Below are 23,603 nucleotides of genomic sequence, written 5' to 3'. Positions count from 1 at the left end.
TCTTTCATGCTAGGCACAATTACAACCAGCAAAGAGCTTTTCCACCAATACTCACTGATTTCAGTTTCAATAGGCTCTTTGACTTGCTTAAATGTTGACATGATGTCAAAAAGCAGTCTCATCTACCTCACATCTGGAATTGTCTTCCTTTTCCTACATTTGGACCAAGTCTGTAATATCCTCTGGAGCTGAACATAGTCCATGTAGAACCCAAAGCAAGTGTGGTGAGCAGGCATGTCAGAAATCGCACGATACCATGTTATAGTCTGACCTTGTCTGCCCCCATCCCTCCACACCAAGCTTTGGGTCATTGAATCACAGAATCCCTACAGTGTGGAAACAGGTCATTTGGCCCAACAAGTCCACACCACCCCCTCCAAAGAGTATCCCAAACAGACCCATTCCCCTATATTTCCCATGTCTAACCCACCTAACCTAAACCTCCCTGAACACTATGGGCAATTTAGCATGGCCAATCTACCTAGCTTGCACATCTTTGGACTGTGGGAGGAAACCCACACAGAGACAGGGAAAATGTGCAAACTCCACACAGACAATCACTTGAGCGTGGAATTGAACCCAGGTCCCTGGCCCTGTGAAGCAGTAATGCTAACCACTGTGCCGCTCCTCAAACATTGCTTTATGTGGCTTGATGTCATATTTTGTCTTAAGATGCTCTTGCGAAGCGCCATGGGAAGTTTTAGTTCATTAAGGTACTAACTAAACAAAAGTTGCTGTTCAGTTATGTCTGCTAGAATTAACTTGAGCTGGAAAAACAACTGTGCATTCCCTCCCTATGGATATTGTGGGTCTACTTCCAGAATGTGGACTGCAGCGGTTTAAGGAGGCAGCTCACCACCATCACCATCTCCAGGACAACTTGGGACAGGCAATAAATGCTTGTCAGACAGCGACACCCATGTCCATGTCCCACAAGTGAGAAAATAAAAAGCATGCTGGAACTTAAATCAAAACAAACAGAAATTGCTGGAGAAACTCAGCAGATCTGGCAGTATCTGTGAAGAGAAGACAGAGGTAACTTTTGAATTCAGTGACCCTTCTTCAGAACTTGAATCTTGACTTCCCTGTCCAGTGATAGCAGAAATCTGGAAGCACAGTTTAATGAACCTATTGCTGTTAACTATTAAAAGAATATTTTATTGTTGATTCACAGAACGAATGAACAATGCAAACAAAAATTACGAAAATTCCGTCCATTTCTGCAATGTGTTCCACTTATTAATTATCTGCCATGAGCTACTTTGTGAAACATCATTCACAGGCACCAACTTTCTTAAATGGCAATTTTGCATGGTGCCCCACCCCACCCGCATCTTTTTCAGCCTCTTCCCTAATGCCCTCTTTCCCAATGTCATGGGAGCTCTAACAATAAAGGTATACATCAAACTGGAACACATAAGAGTGCAGTAGTTGGATATACCACATGCAGTGAAACTCTTCAAATCAGCTTACAAGCTTGTCACTTGCTTGAAATAACCAATAAAAGATTTCAGTCTGATAACTTTTTGATGAACTGCACCTCTGCTATCAGTTTGAGAAAGCTTGATCCTGTTATATATCATTGTTAATCTCGGGTGTATTGTACCCTGGGGAAGAGACCATTACCACAGTACTTGACAGGCACAGCATAACTCTAAATATAAACACATTAGCATTCTGCAACATGATATATGCCAGTCCATGCACTTCTTGGATGGATATTTATTCGCCAGTGTAAATAAAACCAACTTGTCTGTGTTTTCATTTGCATTTGCGATGCATATACATGCCGAGAATGAATAATCGGTTTGGTCATTAAAAGGAAAGCTTACCATCCCTTCTGTTCAGCTTTGCGAAGCCAGGGTTGTGACTGCTAGATAGCACAGAGGAGGAACAGAATGCTGACTGAGGCAAGCCAGACACAAGGTGATTGTTGCAATTATCTGTGGGATGAAAGAAAGAACACGCTTATTGGCGTGACACTGTATTGATGCACTACCACTTCCAGACGCACACTTCACACACTTTAAAACCTACCAGGACCCCATTTGTCAGTCCTGTGCTGAAAAAGCTAAATTTTTTTGTTTTCTTCCCTTAAGTGAAAAGGTACACTGCTGAAGATGTTAGTCAGCTAAAACAAAAAGATTCTACACAGTGGGCAACAACCTGGTTATCTATTACCATGAACATAGAAAAATGTCCCAAGGCATTTCACAGGTGAGTTTTCAAACAAAACACACCTCCAAATCAGAGAATGTGATATTGAAAATAGGTAATATAAGTAACTTTTTCCGTGAAATCTTAGATGAGGAGAACAATGTGAAGGAGAGGCAAGTGGTTTAGAGATGGAATTCCAGTTCAGGATTATAAAAGCTGATCGTAGCAGAATGATTAAGATCAGCAATGACTAAGAGGTCAGAATTAGTGCAACACAAGGAAAAGTATTGTTTATAAACCCAGCTGATGGTTCTACTGGACAAGTCAGATCCCTGACTTAAACCTGGCTTAATAGATAATTTTTATAAACGTTTTAGCTAATGTAGTTGATTTCACAGAAACATAGCTACATAAGGCTGCACAGTTTCCTTAACAACAGAACAGCAGTTTATTGAACAAGAGTTTGCACATTCTCCCTGTGTCTGTGTGCACTTCCTCCAGGTGCTCTGGTTTCCTCCCACAGTCCAAAGATGTGCAGGTTAGTTAGTTTGGCCATGCGAAATTGCCTAGTGTTCAGAGATGTGTAGGTAAGCTATTGGAAATGTCGGGTTATAGGAATTTGGTAGGGGTGTGTGTCTGGGTGGGATGTTCTTTGGGGATCAGTGTGGACTTGATGGGCCGAATGGCCTGCTGCCACATAGTGGGGAAAATAAAACAAGTTATCGACATAGACTGCACAGTCAGATTAAAAAAATCTTAAAATAGCATAACAGAAGACTGAATGTCCCCAAAATTTGGCAGAAGTGTCACATTTTTTTTGCGGGGGGGGGTGAGCGGTGGCTGGGGTGCAAGGACACCAGACAACACCCGAATTGAAACTTTTGTCTCGAAAGGTCATACAGTTATCGAAGGAATCCTGAGGAAAGGTCACTGGACCCAAAACTTCACAGAGGTTGCCAGACCTGCTGAGTTTTCCCAGCCACTTCTGTCTGTGTTTGACGGGTAATGAAGGGTTTCACTCAATGAGCTCTGGTGATCTCTCTCACTGAATTCTATACTGCTCATGTGGCGGCGTATGCACAGTGTGCCACTCTCTGCCACCTTGCAGAGGAAGCGCTCACCGCTTTTCAGTCGTCTACCTCACAGGAGCTATATTTCAAGCTCAATTACTCAAATGCTGCATGCCGGGAACAGCCCTCCACAGGTCCAGGGAGCGAAGAACCAAGCAGGAGATGGCAGAGTGGAAGACTCGTCCCCCAAAATTGCCACAGATATCTGGAGATCCTGGGCCGGTGGTGGACAGGAAGGCTGGCTTCTTCCCTCAGGGCCGCCTCAGGAGTTCGAGTCATAAAGCACAGAAACTGACCCTTCGGTCCAACTCGTCCAAGATTCCCAAACTAATCTACTCCGACTTGTCTAGTTTTGGCCCATATCCCTCTTAAACCTCTCTTCTTCACACAGATATCCAAATATCTTTCAAATGTTGGAACTGCACTTGCATCCACCACTTTCTCCGGCAGTTCATTCCATACACGAATCACCCTCTGTGTGAAAAAGTTGTCACTGGGGTCCCTTTTACATCTTCTCCTCTGTTGCAAAGTTGGGTGGAGTACTTGTGGAATGTGAGGCTGGAAGTTAGAATTTGGTGTTTGTAAAATGCTAGAGGGGGAGGGGGAGGCATTGCCCGGTCACTTTAAAAGATCGTGTGCTTTTTCTGTGCTTAGAGGTTTAAGATGGATGTCTGTGAGCAGCAGCTTGAAAGTTTGCAAGTACAGAGAGAGAGCAGCAGAATTGAAACAGTTGTATCGAAAAGCCATACAGTTAGCGGGCTAAGCAGCAATTTTCACCAAGACAACAGGCTTCTAAATTTAGCTAATCAATTTGAACCAGGTACTTAAATACCAAAAACCGACTAAATTTAAATCTGATGGTTTTGACAACATTGGACCAATCCTATTGTAAGAAATTTTGATATGTCATCAAGTGTATAAAAGAAGGGGACAGTTGTACAAAGACCCCAGAGATAGCTGCCATCTGCCAGAACTAATGGCCCTCAGCTCTCAAGAGAGAGAATCACCGGCTCTCACAGCCTCCTCTATGTCTTAGAGAAAGCACCATTTAAATAACAATGGTACCAACGGCACAAAAAGTTAATATTCCTGACAGAAGAATCGAGGGAGAAGGCATTCCTAACTGAACAATCGATGGTGAAGGCACAGAACATTCTGGAAGACACATAACCTGTTTGTAATTTTAAAGAGACTAAATTCTACTTTTTTTTATATAGAAGTGGGACTTGTATTTATTAGAACAGCACACCATTAGAATCTTGCTTTATTTGAGAAAAGCTAGTGGTTAGAATGGATTTATTCTGTTTGTTAATAGTTTACTTAAATATGTTCACTGTTAGAGTTAGTCAATAAATTGTTACTTGTTGATTTTAAAGTGAGTTTCGGGAATTTATTTTATTTAACCACTAATAGTTGCTGAAAAGCAGGCTGCACTACTTTCCACACTCCTTTTACAGATTATAGGGTGAGGAATTCCTCTTTGTTTCATTTTTAGTTCTCTGGGGGGGCGGGAGTTAGTGGGCGGGTCAACCTCCACTTTTTAGCACACTGGGGGTTCGTCTGGGATTTGGACAGATTTGAACAGATTTAGGGTACGAAAGGTCCCTGCAGATTTAAACATACTTGGGGACTAGTGTCCTAGATTTTTAAATAAAACTTAAGTCAGAAGTGTAAAATTTGTTTAATTTAGGTTGCTTGTTATTGGTTAAATCAAAATTGGGGAATTGGCTCTTAACCTTGCTGAAGATGTTCTGGGCATTCAAGATGCTTCCAAAATTTGCCAAAAAAGTTTAGAAAGACAGAAGAAGGTGACATTTTTAGAATTAGCAAACATGCTACAATTGTATTTAACTGGCAATAAGAAGAAAGCTGAAATTGTAACGGAGTTACCCTAGCATTTAGGTATATCAGAGAAGCAGTCAAGTGCAGGGGAGTTAGAAAAAAATAAAAATGCAAATGAGACAATTGCAGTTAGAAACTGAACTTAAAAAGGCTGGAGTCAGAAGATAAAGAAAAGGGAAAGAATGCTCGAGTTACAAAAGATGAAATTGGAACTTGAAGCAAAAAGATTTCAAAATGACAGAAGTAAAAGTACAAGATAGAAGTGATGATGATGAGCAAACTCACTGTAGCCAACAGCCTGATAGGGATAGATACAAATAAGCCCGAACATTACCAAACTTCAATGAAAAGGTGAAGAAGCATTTTTTATTTCCTTTGAGAAATTGGCTAAACCTGGTGGCACTCAATGATTCTGCATAGATTATTGGAAGGTCAACGCTGTGAGGAAATCTGACTCATTCCTCCAGCCTTGGAATTGGTTTTGTGCAGAGAAAAAGTACGACAAACCACTTAGATCACACAGTTGGACTTACTTCGCAGTTTCTGGCAAGTATCTTTGTCAGAGAGAGCAAAAAGAAGTTTCTGCTTTTGTAACCCCAAATGGGCTTTACCAATTTGAAGTAATGGCCTTTGGAATGAAAAATGCAGAAGCTACTTTCAAAGGCTTATGAACAAAGAGTTGTTACAGGATTGACTAATTGTGCCATCCATACAGATGACTTAGTGATCTTTAGTCATTGGGGGAAAGATCATGTGGAATCTTTGGCAGCTCTCTTTGAGAGACTATGGAAGACAAAGTTGGTCATAGACTTGACAAAAACAGAATTTGCGAAGCTGGAAGTGACATTGTTAGGGCACAACATCAGATACGAACAGAAGACACTGAGGAACATGAAGGTGAAGGTCATCGAGGAATTTCCAAGACCATCGTCAAAACAGGAAGTGCTACGGTTTTTAGGATTGAGCAGATTCTATACAAAATTTGCACCAAACTTTAGTAATGTAGTGGCGCTGTTGACGGATTTGTTAGGAAAGCACACAATTTTGGTGGACAGAGCAATGCCAGGAGGCATTTGAGAATTTAAAAACAGTATTAACCACCACACCACCAGTTAACCACCAGTTTCAGCCAAGCCAAATTTTTTGAAACCCTTCAACATCACCATCGTCTGTGTTGGAGCTGTGTTGTTCCAAAAGGATGATTGTGGAATTGGAAGAACAATTGGTTATTTTTCAAAAAAAAACACAATATCCACCAGAAAAATATTCAACCATTGAAAACAGTTATTGAGTTCAGTGCTGGTCTTACAACATTTTAATGTTTACGCTGCCAACAATGCATCAGAGTTAATTGTGTATACCGATCACAATCCTTTGACATTTCTGGAAAGATTTAAGCACAAGAGCACAAGATTATTTAGTTGATGTCTCAAGTTACAAGCTTTTAATGGACAGATTGTACATGTTGCAAATGTTATCACGGATACTTTATCACAAGTTTAAAAGAAAAGTGTTTCTGTAAGATTGAGCACCACTACTTCTATGTTAAATATAAACAGAAACACTATAAAGTGTGTAACTCTAGATTAATAAGTTATGGATCTGGTAATATAACAGAGTCAAGGCTATAAAAAAAAGCCATCTTTTCATAATGATGGTTCATTTTTTTTTCTTAAGGGGGTAGGTATTGTGAAGTTGGGCAGAGTACTTGTGCATTGGAGGCCAGAATTTAGAATTTGGTGTTTGTAAAATGCTGGGGGGAAAAGGGGCAAGGGGGGTTGGTGGGGGGTGGGAATGAAGCATTGCCCAGTCACTTTAAAAGATCATGCAATTTTTTTTCTGTGCTGAGAGGTTTAAGATGGATGTCAATGAGCAACAGCTTGAAAGTTTGCAGGTACACAGATAGTGCACCCAAATTGAAATATTCGTATCTAATTTGTATCTATCTGTACAGTTAGCTGGCCAAGCATCAGTTTTTAACAAGACAACAGGTTTTTGAATTTAGCCAATCAATTTGAACCAGGTACTTATATACCAAAAGCATACTGAATTTAAGTCTGATGGCTTTGACAACATAGGGCCAATCCTATTGTAAGAAATTTACAACTCCACAAGCATTCACTCCTTCTACAACCGATGCTCAGTAGCAGCCATATATACCATGCACAAGATGTACTGCAGAAGTTCACCAAAGATCCACCTTCCAAACCTACAACCACTTCCATCCAGAAGGACAAGGGCATCAGACATTTGGGAATACCACCACCTCCAAGTTCCCCTCCAAGACACTTGCCATCCTGACTTTTGGAAATATAATCGCTGTTCCTTCACTGTCGCTGGGTCAAAATCCTGGAATTCCCTCCCTAATGGCATTGTGGGTCAACCCACGGCAGGAGGACTGCAGCGGTTCAAGAAGGCAGCTCACCACCACCTTCTCAAGGGCAACCAGGGATGAGCAAGAAATGCTGGCCAGCCAGCGATGCCCACATCCCACAAATGACTTGAAAAAATATTTCTTCAGAGATAGTAGGAACTGCAGATGCTGGAGAATCTGAGATAACAAGGTGTAGAGCTGGATGAACACAGCAGGCCAAGCAGCATCAGAGCAGGAAGGCTGACGTTTTGGGCCTAGACCCTTCTCCCGAAACGTCAGCCTTCCTGCTCCTCTGATGCCGCTTGGCCTGCTGTGTTCATCCAGCTCTACACCTTGTTATCTCTGAAAAAATATTTTGATATGTTCTCAAGGGTATAAAAGAAGGGGACAGTTGGACAAAGACCCCAGAGCTCAGCTGCCATCCATCAGAGCTAACGGCTCTCAGTTCTCACAGCCTCCTCTATGTCTTAAAGAAAGTGCTATCTAAATAACAAACAGTACCAGCAGCACAACTAGGTTATATTCCCGACAGAGAAAAAAAAATCAACTGAGAAGGCATTCCTGACAAAACAATCAATGGTGAAGGCACAGAACATTCAGAAGACACATAACCTGACTGTAATTTCGAGAGACTAAACTCTACTTTTTTTTTATATATACAAGTGGGACCTGTATTCATTGAAACAGCATACCATTAGAATCTTGCTTTATTTAGGTATAGCTAGTAGTCTGTTAGGAGTTTAGTTAATTTGTTCATTGTTAGAGTTAAATGAAAAAATTGTTACTTGTTGATTTTAAAGTGAGTGTCAGGGATTTACTTTATTTAACCACTAATAGTTGCTGAAAAGCAGGCTATACCACCTTCCACAATCCTGTAACAGATTTTGGGGTGAGGTACTCCTCTTCGGGTGTTTTGGCTTTAGTTCTCAGAGGGGGTCCACCCCTGCTTTAGAACATCCTCTCACTTGAAAAATGTGGCCTCCAGTTGTGAACTCCACCACCCCAGGGAAAAGACCTTTGCTATTCGCCTTATCAATGCCCCTCATGATTTTATAAACCTCTACAGAAGGTCACCTTTCAGCAGCCTACACTCCAGAGAAAAAATCTCAGCCTATCCAGACTCTCCCTGTCCACGGCACCTGCCAGTCTTGTCTGATGTTGCCTCACACATCAACATAGTCTCCATGGTCTAAAGGAAGGCACAGCAGTGCAGGAATGAGGCCAGTGACACTCTGTGCTCTGTAACATCATCTTCTCCTTGATACAGCTCATTCTCACCATGTCTGCTACTGCAGCCACTTCCCACCAAGATTCATGTTCCTGTCACTTTCATCATTGCATGCAGCACCTTCCTTCGATCACTCTGACCCACCCGATTCCCTCAGACTACCAACACTGCACGTCCTCTGCTCTCCGTACTCACTCATTTAGGACAACAGAGCCACCCCCAATGACTGGGTCATCCTCTTACATTTCACCCAGTCCTTGTCTCATTCCAGGAGGAAACAGCCGACAACAGGGCAGAGAGAGCTAAGAGCAGTGTGGTGGGGTGCCTGATAATTATCTGCTCTCCACTTAAAAGTGGGGAATCTGTGTATTAGCCAGAGAGGACCATGATCACCCGTGGTGATGTTGAGAGATCCACATCTTGGCAATCAAGTAAGAATGATTCTTTGCATTGCTCTCCCATCACAACCAACATGGATGTGTTCTTAACACACACAATCTTGCGCCCATATTCTGCAACTTTTTTGGTCCGTTGTCTTCTGCCATCATGAGTGGTACCCACCTTACTGTTTGCCATAAAGAAAGCAGCCCTCAAGACATCATCATCTCCTCCACCTCAGAGAAATAGACATACACGCTATGAGGAAGCATCAGCCAGGCTCCCTCCTACATCCTCCATCAACTCGCAAACTGACATCTCAGTGCATACTTTAGCTCAATTAGAGTTACGAGCAAATATCAGTGAGTAGGCCATCTGCCAAAACATGTCAGTGGCCAGCAAGGAGACACGCCATTCTTTCAAATGTACAAACAAACAGAGTTTGTCACAGTCAGTCAGAAAAATGGATCAAAGGTTAGAGCAGCACACCAACACCATCTGTATCATGGTGGCTCTGACATGTGAGCGTCTGGCTGCCTCCACAGACCGGTTATCAGGTATCATGGATGGCCATGTCCAGCAAAATGTTCATTGGCTGCCAAATATGCATGCAGACCTGTTATTATTTTACACTTGGTGGTCAGTACCAATGGCAAGACGTGAGGGATCCTGACCTCACTCTACGTTTCTCTTCCTCACAAGGAGATAGGGTGGTGCCATGAGGCACCCAGCCAGAGGAGGAAAATCAGCCCCTCAGGACACTCCAGAGGTACCTAATTGCTCCCGTCTGCTTTTGTTACCATGTTGCCCTTTGTGATAATCAAAGCAAACTTCTTTGTGATGTATCCAGTTTTGGCACCATCACTACAGTAGCTGTCATTGTCCATCATGAGCTTAATCCCTTCCTTCCAGTGAGATAACATGAGTCTGTAAGGATATTGTTTGATAGGTAACACATCCACTTCTATAAAATCAATATCACAAGTAGTTTTTGGTAGCCTGTTCACTCAAATTGAGTTAAACATCTGTAATAGGCTATGTAAGTACCTTCGATTATCTTCTATATGTCACAGAATCATTGTTATTTAACCTTCATTTTAGCACATCCATTTCATCCAATCTGATTTCTGGTGGATCGACTTTTGAATTTTCAATTTTCAATTCATTTTCCAATTGCAGAGATATTTTCATTTCATTCCCAATTTCTTTTACTACCATAAATGAATATGGTCTAAACATCATCAATGTACAACACTAGTGACCTGGGCCTTTTCAGTAGACATGGTGGACAATGGAGACCCTCGCTGACGTTCAAATGTCAGACTCTGATGATGTCAATCAGACCCCTTGATGCTATTTTATCTCTGGGCTGTGGGGAGGGCCAATTGCACGTGGACAGAGTAACATGCAAAAGGCCAGAAGTAACACAGGTCAGTCATAGAGTTATACAGCACAGCAACAGCCCCTTTGGTCCAACTAGCCCATGCTGATCAATTTCACCTAATCCTATTTGTCAGCATTGGGCCCATATGCCTCTAAACCCTTTCTATTCATACACCCATCCAGATGCATTTTAAATGTCATAATTGTACCCGCCTCCACCGATAACTCGTTCCATACCCTCTGCATGAATGTTCATTAGTTTCTTTGTACAATCAGAAAACTTTTCAAAAGAGTACTTCACAAACAAACTCCTGGAGGTCATCCGAGGGACAAGGAAGAAGATGGCATGCTACTCCTGAACATGTACCATTCCTCTACTGTTTCAGTTTCTTCTCCCTCTAGACACCACTCACATTTATTTGATGACAGGCATAACTGAAGTTTTTCCACAGCACTGTACAAACAAATAGCTTGGCAAGTGAGCTAATTTGAAGTGGTGTCTTACTAGTGGAACTGCAACTTCGGATTCCAGTGGTTCCTACAACAGAGAAATCTCAGAAGCAATCTGGGCTCGGTTCCATTCCCTCCTTGAATTCATGTCCACAATGGGAGCCAACAACGCGCACACAGCAAGTTGAGAAGCAACAGTTTGCTGCCTGGAGGTTGAAGGCACTTTTCTAACAAGATGTTAACAATCTCAGCACACCAGCAGTATAGGAAGAGCTGTAGACCATTCAGCACTGGAGTCTGCTCAACTATTTAGTTAGATCACAGCAACACTGTGCCTTAATCCCCACCTACTCTCTTCTGTTGTCATAAACCTGAATGTCTAGTCAAACAAAAATCCTGATGAAGGTCCTGACCTGAAACGTTGACTTTCCTGCTCCTCTGATGCTGCCTGACCTGCTGTGTTCATCCAGCTCCACACTGTATAGACTCAGACTTCCAGCATCTGCGGTTCTTGCCATCTTCTATCAACTTGTGTGTTGTATTATGGCACCAACTGCAGAACAGAGAGGTCTGTACTTTTAAAGCAGGTCCATAATTTCATTCATAATGAGTTCAGAGGAAGGGACACCGGACCCGAAACATTAACTCTGTTTTTCCCTTCACAGATGCTGCCAGACCTGCTGAGTTTCTCCAGCAACTTTGTTTTTGTCCATAATTTCATATATGATATGATATGATATGACATTTGGTAACAAATGTGCCTGCCTCACCTGCAGTCACACTCTGGGTAATGGAATCAATGTAATGTCTTCATTCAATAACGTGCATGTCATGTACATAACATGAGCAAGCATAGAGCGCAGATTACGTGTGTGGGTCTGTGATGCTGTGGCTGTGCAAACAGTTCGCGCTGTTGACACACTTCTAGTCATATTCATCAACAAGAACCCATCTCTCTCTGGTATGTATGTCATCTAAAAACGTGGTAAACCACAAAGAATATTGCTACAGTTTGATATTTTCAAGTAAAGCCACAGGCTCAATAGCTTTAGGGGGAACAAGTACTATAAATTGCTTGCTCCATTTTTTGTGCGGTGTCTTCATCCTTGAATAGCTTCATTCCAATTTTGGAACCGTTCCCTTTGTTCTGGAACTGACTCTGCCAGAGAAAAGAGTTTTTGCCTATCTGCTATATCTCAAATCCTTTAATCATCTTTAACACTTCAAGTAGGTTAACTATTATTCGGTACTCAAGGGAACTCTACCTAGTACTGAAAACAAAAAGAGTAGAAAGGGAGGTACTTTTGACTTAAAAGCTCACTGGATTAAAACAGCTACATCCCCATCCCTGCTCACAGATGTTTTGACTCTCACTCCTGCCCCCAGTTATCAAAAGGTCTCTTACCAACTCCCCTAAAACAAACATACCACGATCACAGGTCTGTCTGACCCTCCCTTAGATTTTTTCACCGCCCCCTTTACAGATCTTCACAGAAATCAAGGCAAGGCAAATGACACTCTTTGTTTCTCCAGTCTTGAATTAAACAAACAGTTCTAAGGTATATTCATCACAATTGTATAAAACTTTGAATACCTAACACTACAGGCTCAGGAACAGATGCAGAATGACAAACACAGACAGACACAAAAAGTGATATATCAGATGGAAGTAAAATGCTATGATTGATCTAATATCTGTGATCAAAAGCATAGTACAAGTTGGAATGCATACATTTGACCTCAATAGTCAAGTGTACCACTTCTTAAAAGAAACTGCGTATTTTAGATAACAAGGTGTAGAACTGGATGAACACAGCAGGCCAAGCAGCATCAGAGGAGCAGGAAAGCTGACATTTCAGATCTGAGCCCTTCTACAGAAATTCTTTCCTGCCTTCCCACTCCTCTGATGCTGCTTGGCCTGCTGTGTTCATCCAGCTCTACACCTTGTTATCTCAGATTCTCCAGCATCAGTAGTTCCCACTATCTTTGCCTATTTTAGAGGTGTTTTTGGAGAAAATACATCTTTGATGTTCAAAAGAAAGTTTTAGAAGAAACTGGTGGACTCTCACTATCTGAAGCAAGAAAAGACAGATTAAGCTTTCGAGGAGAGACTACATATCAGGCACCACGTAGTGTGTTGATCCTCATGAAGAATGAAGGATAGTTCCATACTAGTAAAAAGTTAATTGTGGAGAATATTCGGGTGTCCTTGTACATGAATTACAAAGAGTTAATATGTAGATGCAACAAGCAATTAGTAATGCAAATGGTATATTAGCCTATATTGCCAATTAGTTGGAGTGTGACAGTAAAGCAGTGAGAGTTTGCTGCAACTAAAACTGGAAATATATACCTTCGATTGATTTGTGGCACAAGAGGATTAATCTTTGGAAAGATATTAAGTAGAATGAGCCTATAATTCTTTGCAATTTAGAAAAAGGAGTGATCTCATTGAAACTTACATGAATCTGAGAGGGTTTGACAAGGTTAATATTGACAGGTTCTGAGGAAGGGTCACCAGACCCAAAACGTTAACTCTTTTTTACTTCACAGATGCCGCCAGACCTTTTGAGCTTTTACAGCAACTTTGTTTTTGTTCCTGATTTACAGCATCTGCAGTTCTTTCAGTTAACATTGACAGGTTGTTCAGTCCTGACTGAAACAGCCAGAATTACATTGAAGTCTCATGATGAAGGCTTTGCCATTTGGGACAAACACTTTTCTTCACTCACTGGGTTGTGAATCTTTGCCATTCTCTACCTCAGAGAGCTAAAAGTGGATGCTCAGTTATTAAGTACATTCAAGAAAAAGAATCAATAGATTTTTGGCCATTAAGGGAAACAATGGATGGGGGAGATAAACTGGAGTTCATAAAATTATGGAAATGGTACAGAACAGAGGCCACTCAGCTTAACATGTCTGTGCTGCTTCTCCAAATAAGCAATTCATCTTGTACTAGTCCCCTACCTCTCCCCTGTAACTTATACACCCTTCCTTTCCAGATAATAATTCAATTCCTCTTGAAATCGGAGGACCGTGCTAAGAAATAGATGAGGTAGAAGTAGATGCTGTAGGCAATGAAGGAGGTAAATGGTATCAGAAGCAAAGACAGAAGTTGTTGGAAAAGCTAAGTAAATCTGGCAGCATCTGCGAAGGGAAATCAGAATTAATGTTTTCGGTCTGGTGACTCTTTCTCAGAGATAATGGTGTGTTGGCTTTCATAACAAGAGGATTCGAGTATGGGAGCAGGGTCATCTTGCTGCAATTGTACAGGGCCTTGCTGAGACCACACCTGAAGCATTGTGTGCAGTTTTGGTCTCTCTATCTGAGGAAGGATGCTCCGGCTATAGAGGGAATACAAGATAGATTTACCCAATTTACTCACGGGATTACAGGACTAAAAAGGGGAGGTAGCCTACTGGTATTATCGCTGACTGTTAATCCAAGGATTCAGGTAATATTCCGGGGACCTGGGTTCGAATTCTGCCATGGCAGATGGTGAAATTTGAATTCAATGAAAATCTGGAATTAAAAGTCTAATAATGACCATGAATCGATTGTCAATTGCTGGGGGGAAATCTCATCTGGCTCACTAATGTCCTTTAGGAAGGAAACTGCCATCCTTATCTGTTCTGGCCTCTGTCTGATTCCAGACCCACAACATTGTGGTTGACTCTGAACTGCCCTCTGGGCAAAGAGGGATGGCCAATAAATGCTGGTCTAGCCAGTGATGCTGTCATCCTATGATTGAATAAAAAAAACACATATGAAGGAAAATTGGATTGGTTAAGACGATCGTCACCGGAGTTTAGAAAAATGAGGTGGGTCACACAGAAACCTATAAAACTCTAGCAGGAAGAGACAGGGAAAGTGCAAGAAGGGTGTTCCTGATGACTGAGGAGTCCAGAACCAGGGGTCATTGTCTAAGAATACAGGGTAGGTCACTTAGGACTGAGATGAGGAGAAATTTCTGCACCCAAAGAATAACTGAGCCTGTGGAATTCTCTGCTGAAAATGGTCGAGGCTAAAACCTTGAATGTTTTAAAAAAGGAGTTAAATATTATTTCTGGAGCTAAAGGAATCAAAGGTCAAGGGGAGAAAGCAGGAAGAGGATACTAAGCTGGACAATAAGCTATGATCACATTAAATGACAGAACAGGCTCAAAATGGCCAAATGACCCAATAACAGGAGCTGCCTGCACCTTACAAGCTTCAGCTTTATAAGTCCCAAGCAACAGGTTGTTAATCAGATTGTAGCATGACTGCATTTAGCTTGCAAAGTACATTGAGAAAGGATTGTATTCCCTCTGATAGGAATCCTGTAAATATGTTTCACATTTATCCTGTAAAAGCTGTTATCTCCATTTCAAATATTATTCCAATCGCCTTTTAGACATTACCAAGCTGCTTTGCAAAAGCAGAAGTCCAAATTTCTCTGATTAATTGTAAATTTCTTGTCCTCTGCTTGCTGACATTCATGCCTGGGCAAACACTTGCTCTCTACTTACTGTGTCAAAACCCTAATTTTCAACACATCAATTAAGTCCTTTCTTAAGTGCCTCTGCTCCAGGGGAACACAGATTCCACCTTTAATACGTCATTTCCTGAAGAGTGACACTAAGCGTTGGATGCAATATTCTAGCATAAGCCTAACCAGTGATTTGTAAAGGTTTAGCACAACTTACTTGCTTTTATGCTTCTTCATTATTTGTAAAACCAAGTATCCCATATGCTATCCCAAATAAGCCAGCAGATTGCTCCAATTGTTACTACACTGTCCCAGTGTATCACTGTTAATGGGACAGTAAAAATGATCTTCCAACATCCAATCAATCCTACTGTGCAATTTATTTTTTCGCAGCAGTTTATCCACATCCCCTCATTTTTATGGTTATAATTAATACTCTTGATTCAATATGCAAATCATTACATTCATTCAAGTTGAAGGTCATTTGCCAATCATCCCTCCAAGCACCAAGCTTTATAAAGTCTTTCTGAATGTAATTACCTCTTCCACTCTATTGGCTCTCCCATACAATTCTGAATTATCTGCAAATTTTGGCATTCTACTTGATATTCTTATGCACAGGTCATTAGTGACTGAAATATGGGCCCAGGTCTGCTCTCCCCATTATTGTACAACTACCACACTCCACTTGAATAATCCCTGTGGTTGTCTTTCTGCTTTTTCTTTTCAGACCCAATTCTGTCCAATTTGCTAGATCTCTTACTATGTATCTGGCCAGTAATTGGTCTCTTATGGTGGCATTTTATCTGTAGCTCATGAACATCTAAATAAGCACTGTCATATGTATTCCTGGCATGCACACAAGATCTGACATAATAGTAAAGAAAAATGCTTTATATACTTCCATGCTAACCTAAACTCTAAATGTTTATTCCTTTGAGTTCTCCAGTCTCAGAGTTAATGCAGAAATAATGCTCCATTGATGAATGGGCAGCTCTCCAAGCATCTTGCACAAGACTACCTGCAGTATATTCGACACAGGGGTGGTCTGTGTCACTAAAGGCCTCACCCCTTGCAATGTTGCTTGCCATACTCTCGTGATAGTTGTCATCACTGTGGCCTTGAACCATTTGCTTCTGGTTTCACTTCTTCATTCCCTGAGAATCCTGGCTGTGTCAGATCTTCACTTTAATCCTCAAAGTGCACAGACAGATCCTAGAGGACTAGACACATCCCTTGTTAAGGCTATAAGGCTATAAGGCTAACCCCGCTCGACAAACAGGTGATAGAAGTAACAGCAAAAGATGTCTGCACACATCTAGGCCATTCATTCCATCAAACCTGCTCCACCATCCAATGAGTTCATGACTGATCTGATAATTATCAATTGCACTTTCCTGCCTTACCCGTCTGTACCCATACTGATCAAAAATCAATCTACCTTAGCCTTGAATATATTTAATGTCCGAGCCTCTACAGCCCTTTGTCGTAAAGAAACCTAGAGATTCATTACCATTACCGAATCAAATTTCCGCCTTGTGTTTGTCTTAAATGGGTGACCTTTTACTTTGAGGTTATGCTCTCTGGTCCTTGCCTCTCTCACAAGGAAAACTAATCTCTCTATATATGCCCTGTCAGGCCCCCAAAGAATCTTATATGTTTCATTAATATCTCCTCTCATTCTTCTCAACTCCAATAAGTGGAAGCACAAACTACTTAATCTATCCTCAGAAGAAAATCCCTCTTGAGCTGGAACCAACCCAGTGAACCTTCTCCAGACTGCTGCAACTGTCAGAATACCCTTCTTCAAATAAAGGGGGCCAAAGCTGTTCACGGGATTTCAGCTGTGGTCTGACTAGTGTGCCCTTGTGTAGTTTTGGTGAAAAGTATCTGTTTTTATACAAGCCAAACAAATTGCAGATGCTGTAAATCAGAAACAAAAGCAAAAATTGCTGGATAAACTCAGCAGATCCGGCAGCATCTGTGGAGAGAAATCAGAGTTAACGTTTTGGATCAAGTGATCTTTCTTCAGAAGAAATTTCTTTTATACTAAATTTCCTTTGAAATAAAAGGCCAACGTTCTATTTGCCTTTGCTTTGCTATGACCCACTGAACTCACATGCTAGCTTTTTGTAATTTACCTGCTAGGACCCACTAGTGCATAATCTCACAATTTCCTCACATTTCATCTGAAAAGTTTCTGTCCACTCACTTAACCAATCTACATCCTTCTGTTGACTCTTTGTATTCCCTCACTAATTGCCTGCCCACCACAAATTTGGTGAAAGCAAGTTTTACTTTCTTCATTCAAAACATTGTAAATAATTGCAGCCCCAGCTCTGATCACAATGGCACTTCAGAGTTCTGAGGAAGGGTCACTTGACCTGAAACGTTAACTCTGATTTCTTTCCACAGATGCTGCCAGACCTGCTGGGCTTTTCCAGCAACTTCTGTTTTGTTCCCAATGGCACTTAACTGTTTATAGGTTTCTATCCTCATCCCAACCTTCTCGTATTTAGCCCATCCTCTATCCATGCCACCCTGGGCTCTTTTCTTATGAAAAACCTTAAAAACTTAACTTCATTTGGAAATACAAATCTATTAAATATACTAGCTCTCCTTTATCTATCCAGGCTGTTACTTCCTCAAAAGAATTCTAATACATTTGTCAGATATGATTTCCCCCTTCATGAAGCTGACTCTGCTTGATTTTATGATGTATTTTGAAATGCTCTACTATTACATCCTTGATAATCGACTCTAATATTTTCTCAATCATAGGTATTAAGCCTCCTAGCCTACAGTTGCCTCTTTTTTGCCTCCTTTACTTTTAGAATAAAGTTGTTAAATTGGCAATTTTTCAATTCTCTGGGACTTTTCGAGAATCGAACAATTCTTGGAATTCTTGTTACTAATACATTCAACATTTTTTTAAAAAAATCTTGGATGAAACCTATCACATCTAGGGGACTTATCAACCTTCAGTTCCGTTGGTATTCCGAGTACTTTTGCTCTAGTGATGGTTATTGCATTTATTTCTTAACCCCTTAGAGACACTTGACTATTTAGTCAGATTGCTGAAGGTGCATTTCCAGTGCCTGGACTTGTGGTGCTTTCCAGAAACTTCCTGGAATAGTTTTATTCATTGTCATAGTTGGTTGCACTCTCCATTACATGGCCCTCCAAAGTAGTATGGACTTAAAAGGAGAATGAGATACTGGAAGGAGACAGCTCATTGAGGGAAGAGCAGCAAGAGAGAGGTGGCAGCAGCAGGAGGAAGTAACCTTAATCAGAAAAGTACCCTTGCTGCAATATGGACATGGCCTCCTCTCTCTCACAGCTTCCATAAAGGATCAAGTCAACATGTTGTAATCTAGAGGAAAGCCTACCCTTGACTTTCCTGCAACTCTGCTGCGTAGTGAAAAAGCTTGTGCACAAACTGTAGTTCTCTATGTCCAGAAAACCAATCTCAGTGACAACAGCTATGGAGTCTAAACCAGCCTCATATTTGATTTGACCTGCCCCCATTTCTAGTCCTCTTTGCTCTAATAAGTTTTGCCCCAGATGTGGCTTCTTGATGAAAAGACAGACTGGAGTTCCACTGCCCTCCACGATGAAAACTCCAACTCATGACATTAAAACAAAACTTGATAAAAATGCTTACAAAAAATTGCAGCTACAATATATCTGAGACAAAAATAGAAACTACTGAAGAAACTCAGCAGGTCTGGCAGCACGTAGAGAGAAAGCAGAGTAAACTGCCAAGTTAAGGCTGCCTGGGCCCAAAATGTTAACTCTGCTTTTTCTCCACAGATGCTGTTGAGCTTCTCCAGCAATTTCTGTTTTTCATAAAATGCACTTGATCTTTATACAATAAAAATGACTTGATCCCCTCTGTTCTTTTTTCTCTCATCTGTAACTGTAAATTTCAAGGTGGTTCAGTCTCAGTTGCAAGTTAGAAGATTGAGAGTTCCAAGTAAATCTTTGAGTGAAATGGGCGTACGACCAGCTCTTGATATCGTTTGACATTTTTAATTCAGTTTCTTGTCAGTGGTAACTGCTAGGAAGTTGATAGTGGCGGATTCAAAATTGGATAATGCCATTGACTGTCAAGGGAATGTAAATCAATAATTCCTTATTGCAGATGGGTAATCATCTGGCTCTTGTCATGTTCTAAGGCTGACTATCTTCAGAGGCTTCAATAACCTTCCCACTATAAGGGCAGATGTGGGTTATTCAATGTTCAGTACCATTCACAACTCCTTAGGCACTGATATAATCCATTTCAAAATGCAGCAATGTTCTCGACAATATCCAGGTTTCCAGTAACAAGTGGCATTTGTGCCACACGAGTGCTAGACATGACCATCTCCAACACGAGAGAATCTAAACATTATTCCTTGATTTTCACTGCCATTACCACTAAATCCCACACAATCAACGTCCTGGCCATTCCCATTGATCAGAAACTGGACTGGCCATAAAAATACGGCGGATATAGGAACACATCAGAAGTTAGGGTTCCTGCAGTGAATAGTTCACCTCTTGACTTTCCAAGGCCTGTTCCTTGCTACAAGCCACAATCTGGAGTGTGATGGAATATGCTACACTTGCCTGGCTGGGAGCAATTCCAACAATACTCAAGAAGCTTGACACCATCAGGACAAAGCAGCCCATTTGATTGGAATCACATCCACAAACATCCACTTCCTGCACCACTAATTCTCGGTAGCAACTCAGTACCAGTTGTAAGATGCACTGCAGAAATTCACACAGCAACTTCGAAACCCACGACCACTTCCATCTAGAAGGACAAGGACAGCAAATACATGGGAACACCACAAGCTGCAGGTTCCCATCCAAGCCAATCACCATTTTCATTTGGAAATATATCGCCATTCCTTCACTGTCACTGGGTCAAAACCTTGGAATTACTTTCCTTCTGGCACCTTCTACCATGTCTACCCTCAACAAATGGGCTGTAGTGGTTCAAGAAGGCATCCCACCACCATCTTCTCAATGGAAAATAGGGATGGGCAAGAAATATTGGCTCACTTCCACAAATAAACATAAAACAATTCTGAAGCAATTAATCCAACTCTTGACTCCCCAAAGAGTATCCACCATCTGCAAGACACAAATCATGAGTGTGGTGCAAAAGGGTCCACATGCCTGAAAGAATGCTCCAACAACACTCAAGAAGCTTGACAAAATCCAGGATGAAGTGCCACCACTTGCAGGATTCCTCACAATTCACACGCTATCCTGAATTATCAGAGGATTAAGAGTCTACATCTCCTTTCTCATCGGTATTCTGGGTGTATCTATATCAGATAGGCTGCAGTGGTTCCAGGTGGCAGCTCACCACCACCTTATCAAAGGAAGCTAGGGACGGGCAATAAAAACAACCTTGGAAGCAACACCCATATCCCATGAAAAAAAAAAGAATTGTCCCATTTTAATCTTTTTCACTTTTTTTCCCTGCACTTTTTAAACAGTCTAACTGGATATTGACTATAACCACTCAGCTGGTTTTGCAATTGATTAGGGACAGGAAAATATTGGAAAAAAAAAGTTGCAGGCTCGTAAACAATCAAGTTAACAAAAATGAGCAGGAGCAACCATATTTGCTTGGGGGAAAAAGAGTGACCAAGGGCTTAATCGGGAATTTAAAAATCATCGATTGCAGCCTGACAAATTATTTGCACTGTTTCTTACATAAGGCAACTCCCTAAGCATGACAAACAACACAAACCGTGGATTACATTCTCTACTCAGAGGAACAAGCTGCTTTTTTGGAACATTATTTTGCCTATAAAAATATTGTTATGCCAGTAAATACCAGAAATATTCTGTCTGTAAGGGCAGGTAACAGTTTAGATAGGTTATAGTTGGAAGCAAGTGATTTCAAGCTGAAGTAAAACTCACTTGACCGCCAGTAATGGAATGGAATTCCCAATTTAAGATCAATCAGAATTACAATTGCCAATGTGGTAACCTGTTGTATGAATGCTTTTAGTACCCACATAGTTGACAGAAACGTTTCACTAGTAGTTCACTAACATTAGCACTTGCCATATAATGAGATTCTTTCTAAAAGAAAGCAATTGATAGTAAATCTCTTTAGTGCAAACATATTCCTGTAGAATGCAACATATGTCAACAATGTCATACAGAACTTGCTCCCAGCTGATGCATGTCATTTGCACATCAGAAAAAAAAATGGACTGGAGATAATTCTGAAATCATTAAGGCATTGAATGTTCTGGAGCATACATCCACTTAAAAATCACAAACGTGTTATTTATTCCAGGCGGGTGATGTTAATTTTCTTTCTTGTCAGTCATAGCTCAGTAAAGTAGCCTGCTTGCTTCTGAATCCAATGAGATTTCCACTCCATGGCATGGATGTAAAGATCAACCCCGATGTTTTGTATAATACTGAAAAAATACTGCACTGTTGGAAGAGTCACCTTTCACAAAAGAATTCTAACAAAAGGTCTTGACCTCCATCTCCACTGGAAATAAAATGTAACACGAACTCTCGTCCGAATTTTAATTTTCTTCCAGTCTCTTAGTCAATATTTGTTGCTCAATTAACACCACAAGAAAATGTATCTGCTCATCATCACATCTGCTGTTTGTGGAAATTTGCTGAGTCCAAAATGGCTATCACTTTTCCTATTACCAGAATGACTATACTTCAAAAGTACTTTTCATTGTTCTAAAATGCTTTGTATCATCTGCTGGTCATGAAAGTTGTTGTATAATTGCAAATCTTTTTCCATATTATTCTTCCAACAGGTGATAGTGGATAGCATTTATTTGCCACAGTGCTTTTTCCCTCTGGCACACAAAGATTATTTCCTCTCCTCTTTGTATGTCATGTCATTCAGAAGGAAAGTCAAACAGGATCAAATCCGACACTGCCAACCCCCAGCAAAGGCCAAATTGGTAGGATTAAGAGTGGCATAAGTTCAGTACTGATTGAATATTGGCATGGCTGGGTCAGGCATAGTTAACGGTGTGGCAGGATTTATAACAAGATTTGCGGATAGAGTCTAAGAACTGGGGAAACATGCAAGTTATGTGCTCGCACTTTCTCGCAGCATGTCCTGCTCAGTAAACTGACCAACAAATGGTTTCCTAACCGGTCACCTGCAAGTCAAGAACAGCTGGCAGGCTCTGATTCTGTTGAGCCTCAGAAACCCGAGCAGAACAACTGGGGGTAGTTGGGCACGGTCGAAAAGTGTAGGAATTTTCATTGGATAAAATGTTAAAGCAAGGTAAAAAAAAATGAAATTTACAATAGCCAAGTATCTTAGGCAAAATCCCTCTGTGTGAAAATGATTTGGGCTTGGGCAGTGATTTCGAGGTGGCGTTTATGGTGTAGAGAAAAAAGATAACTTCTCTGCCATGTTCCCTTCTTTGTTCCACAAGATGGCCTTGCCAGGCTGCCTCTCAGAACTCTGTTTAGCTGCTGTCCTTCTCATGCAGTTTACACAAGGCCAGAACCAGCCTAGATGTTGGGTGGTGGATGTTTCATAGAACATTGAAGCGCAGGAACAGGCCCTTCAGCCCACCATGTCCATGCTGACCATCATGCTGTCCTAAACCAATCCCAACTGCCTGCACAAGATCCATATCTCTCTATCCCCTGTCTGTTCACATGTCTATTTCCTCAGAGGATAGTGAGTTTACAGAACTATCTTCCAGTTCATGCAGTGCATGCTGATCGAGTAAGCCTCTTCACATCAGTTTCTGGCTGAGGTGGAGGTCAGTCTTATAAAAAGCAGGTAATATACAACATTAATTGAGACCCCAGTAGTTTTCTAGACCAGCTTTGATTGGCTGAAGAGGGGTTAGAGAAGTAAAGCTTTAAAGTATCTCTAATTGACATGTCTTTTTCTTTGATGTCTCACTAGAATAATTCCAAGGATGAGGGGTTTTAGCTACAAAGTTAGGTACTGCTTTGAAAAGAAGATTGAGCGGAGATTTGATGGAGATAAACATGTTTATGACAGGTTCAGATAAAGTCAATAAAGAAAAGCTGTTCCCATTAACAGATGCTACAAAGGTCAATGGGAAACACTTATGACTTTTGAGAGATCAAGGGGAATGTAAGGAAGCATGCTTTTTACATAGTAAGGGGTAATGATCTAGAACCCAATGTTTTCAAACATTAATGGAAGAGGACCTAAACTCATAAAAAGGAACGTGGATGGGAACTTGAGGGAATAAAGACATTGCCTAG

At 41.1% G+C, this 23,603-nt stretch overlaps 1 protein-coding gene across 1 annotated transcript in view; it reads right to left on the bottom strand.

Annotated features, from left to right (window-relative positions):
- LOC109930579 (contactin-associated protein-like 5) overlaps window positions 1-23,603 on the bottom strand; it is a 1,093,911-nt gene that overhangs the window by 989,185 nt on the left and 81,123 nt on the right. Inside the window, exon 2 of the mRNA XM_048598831.1 lies at window positions 1,833-1,943. Coding sequence (XP_048454788.1) covers window positions 1,833-1,943 — 111 coding nt within the window. The remainder of the gene's footprint in view (window positions 1-1,832; window positions 1,944-23,603) is intronic.

The sequence above is a fragment of the Rhincodon typus genome, chromosome 7, assembly GCF_021869965.1.
Source record: "Rhincodon typus isolate 14 chromosome 7, sRhiTyp1.1, whole genome shotgun sequence".
NCBI classification, from domain to species: domain Eukaryota; kingdom Metazoa; phylum Chordata; class Chondrichthyes; order Orectolobiformes; family Rhincodontidae; genus Rhincodon; species Rhincodon typus.
This window is presented reverse-complemented; position numbering and strand designations above follow the sequence as displayed.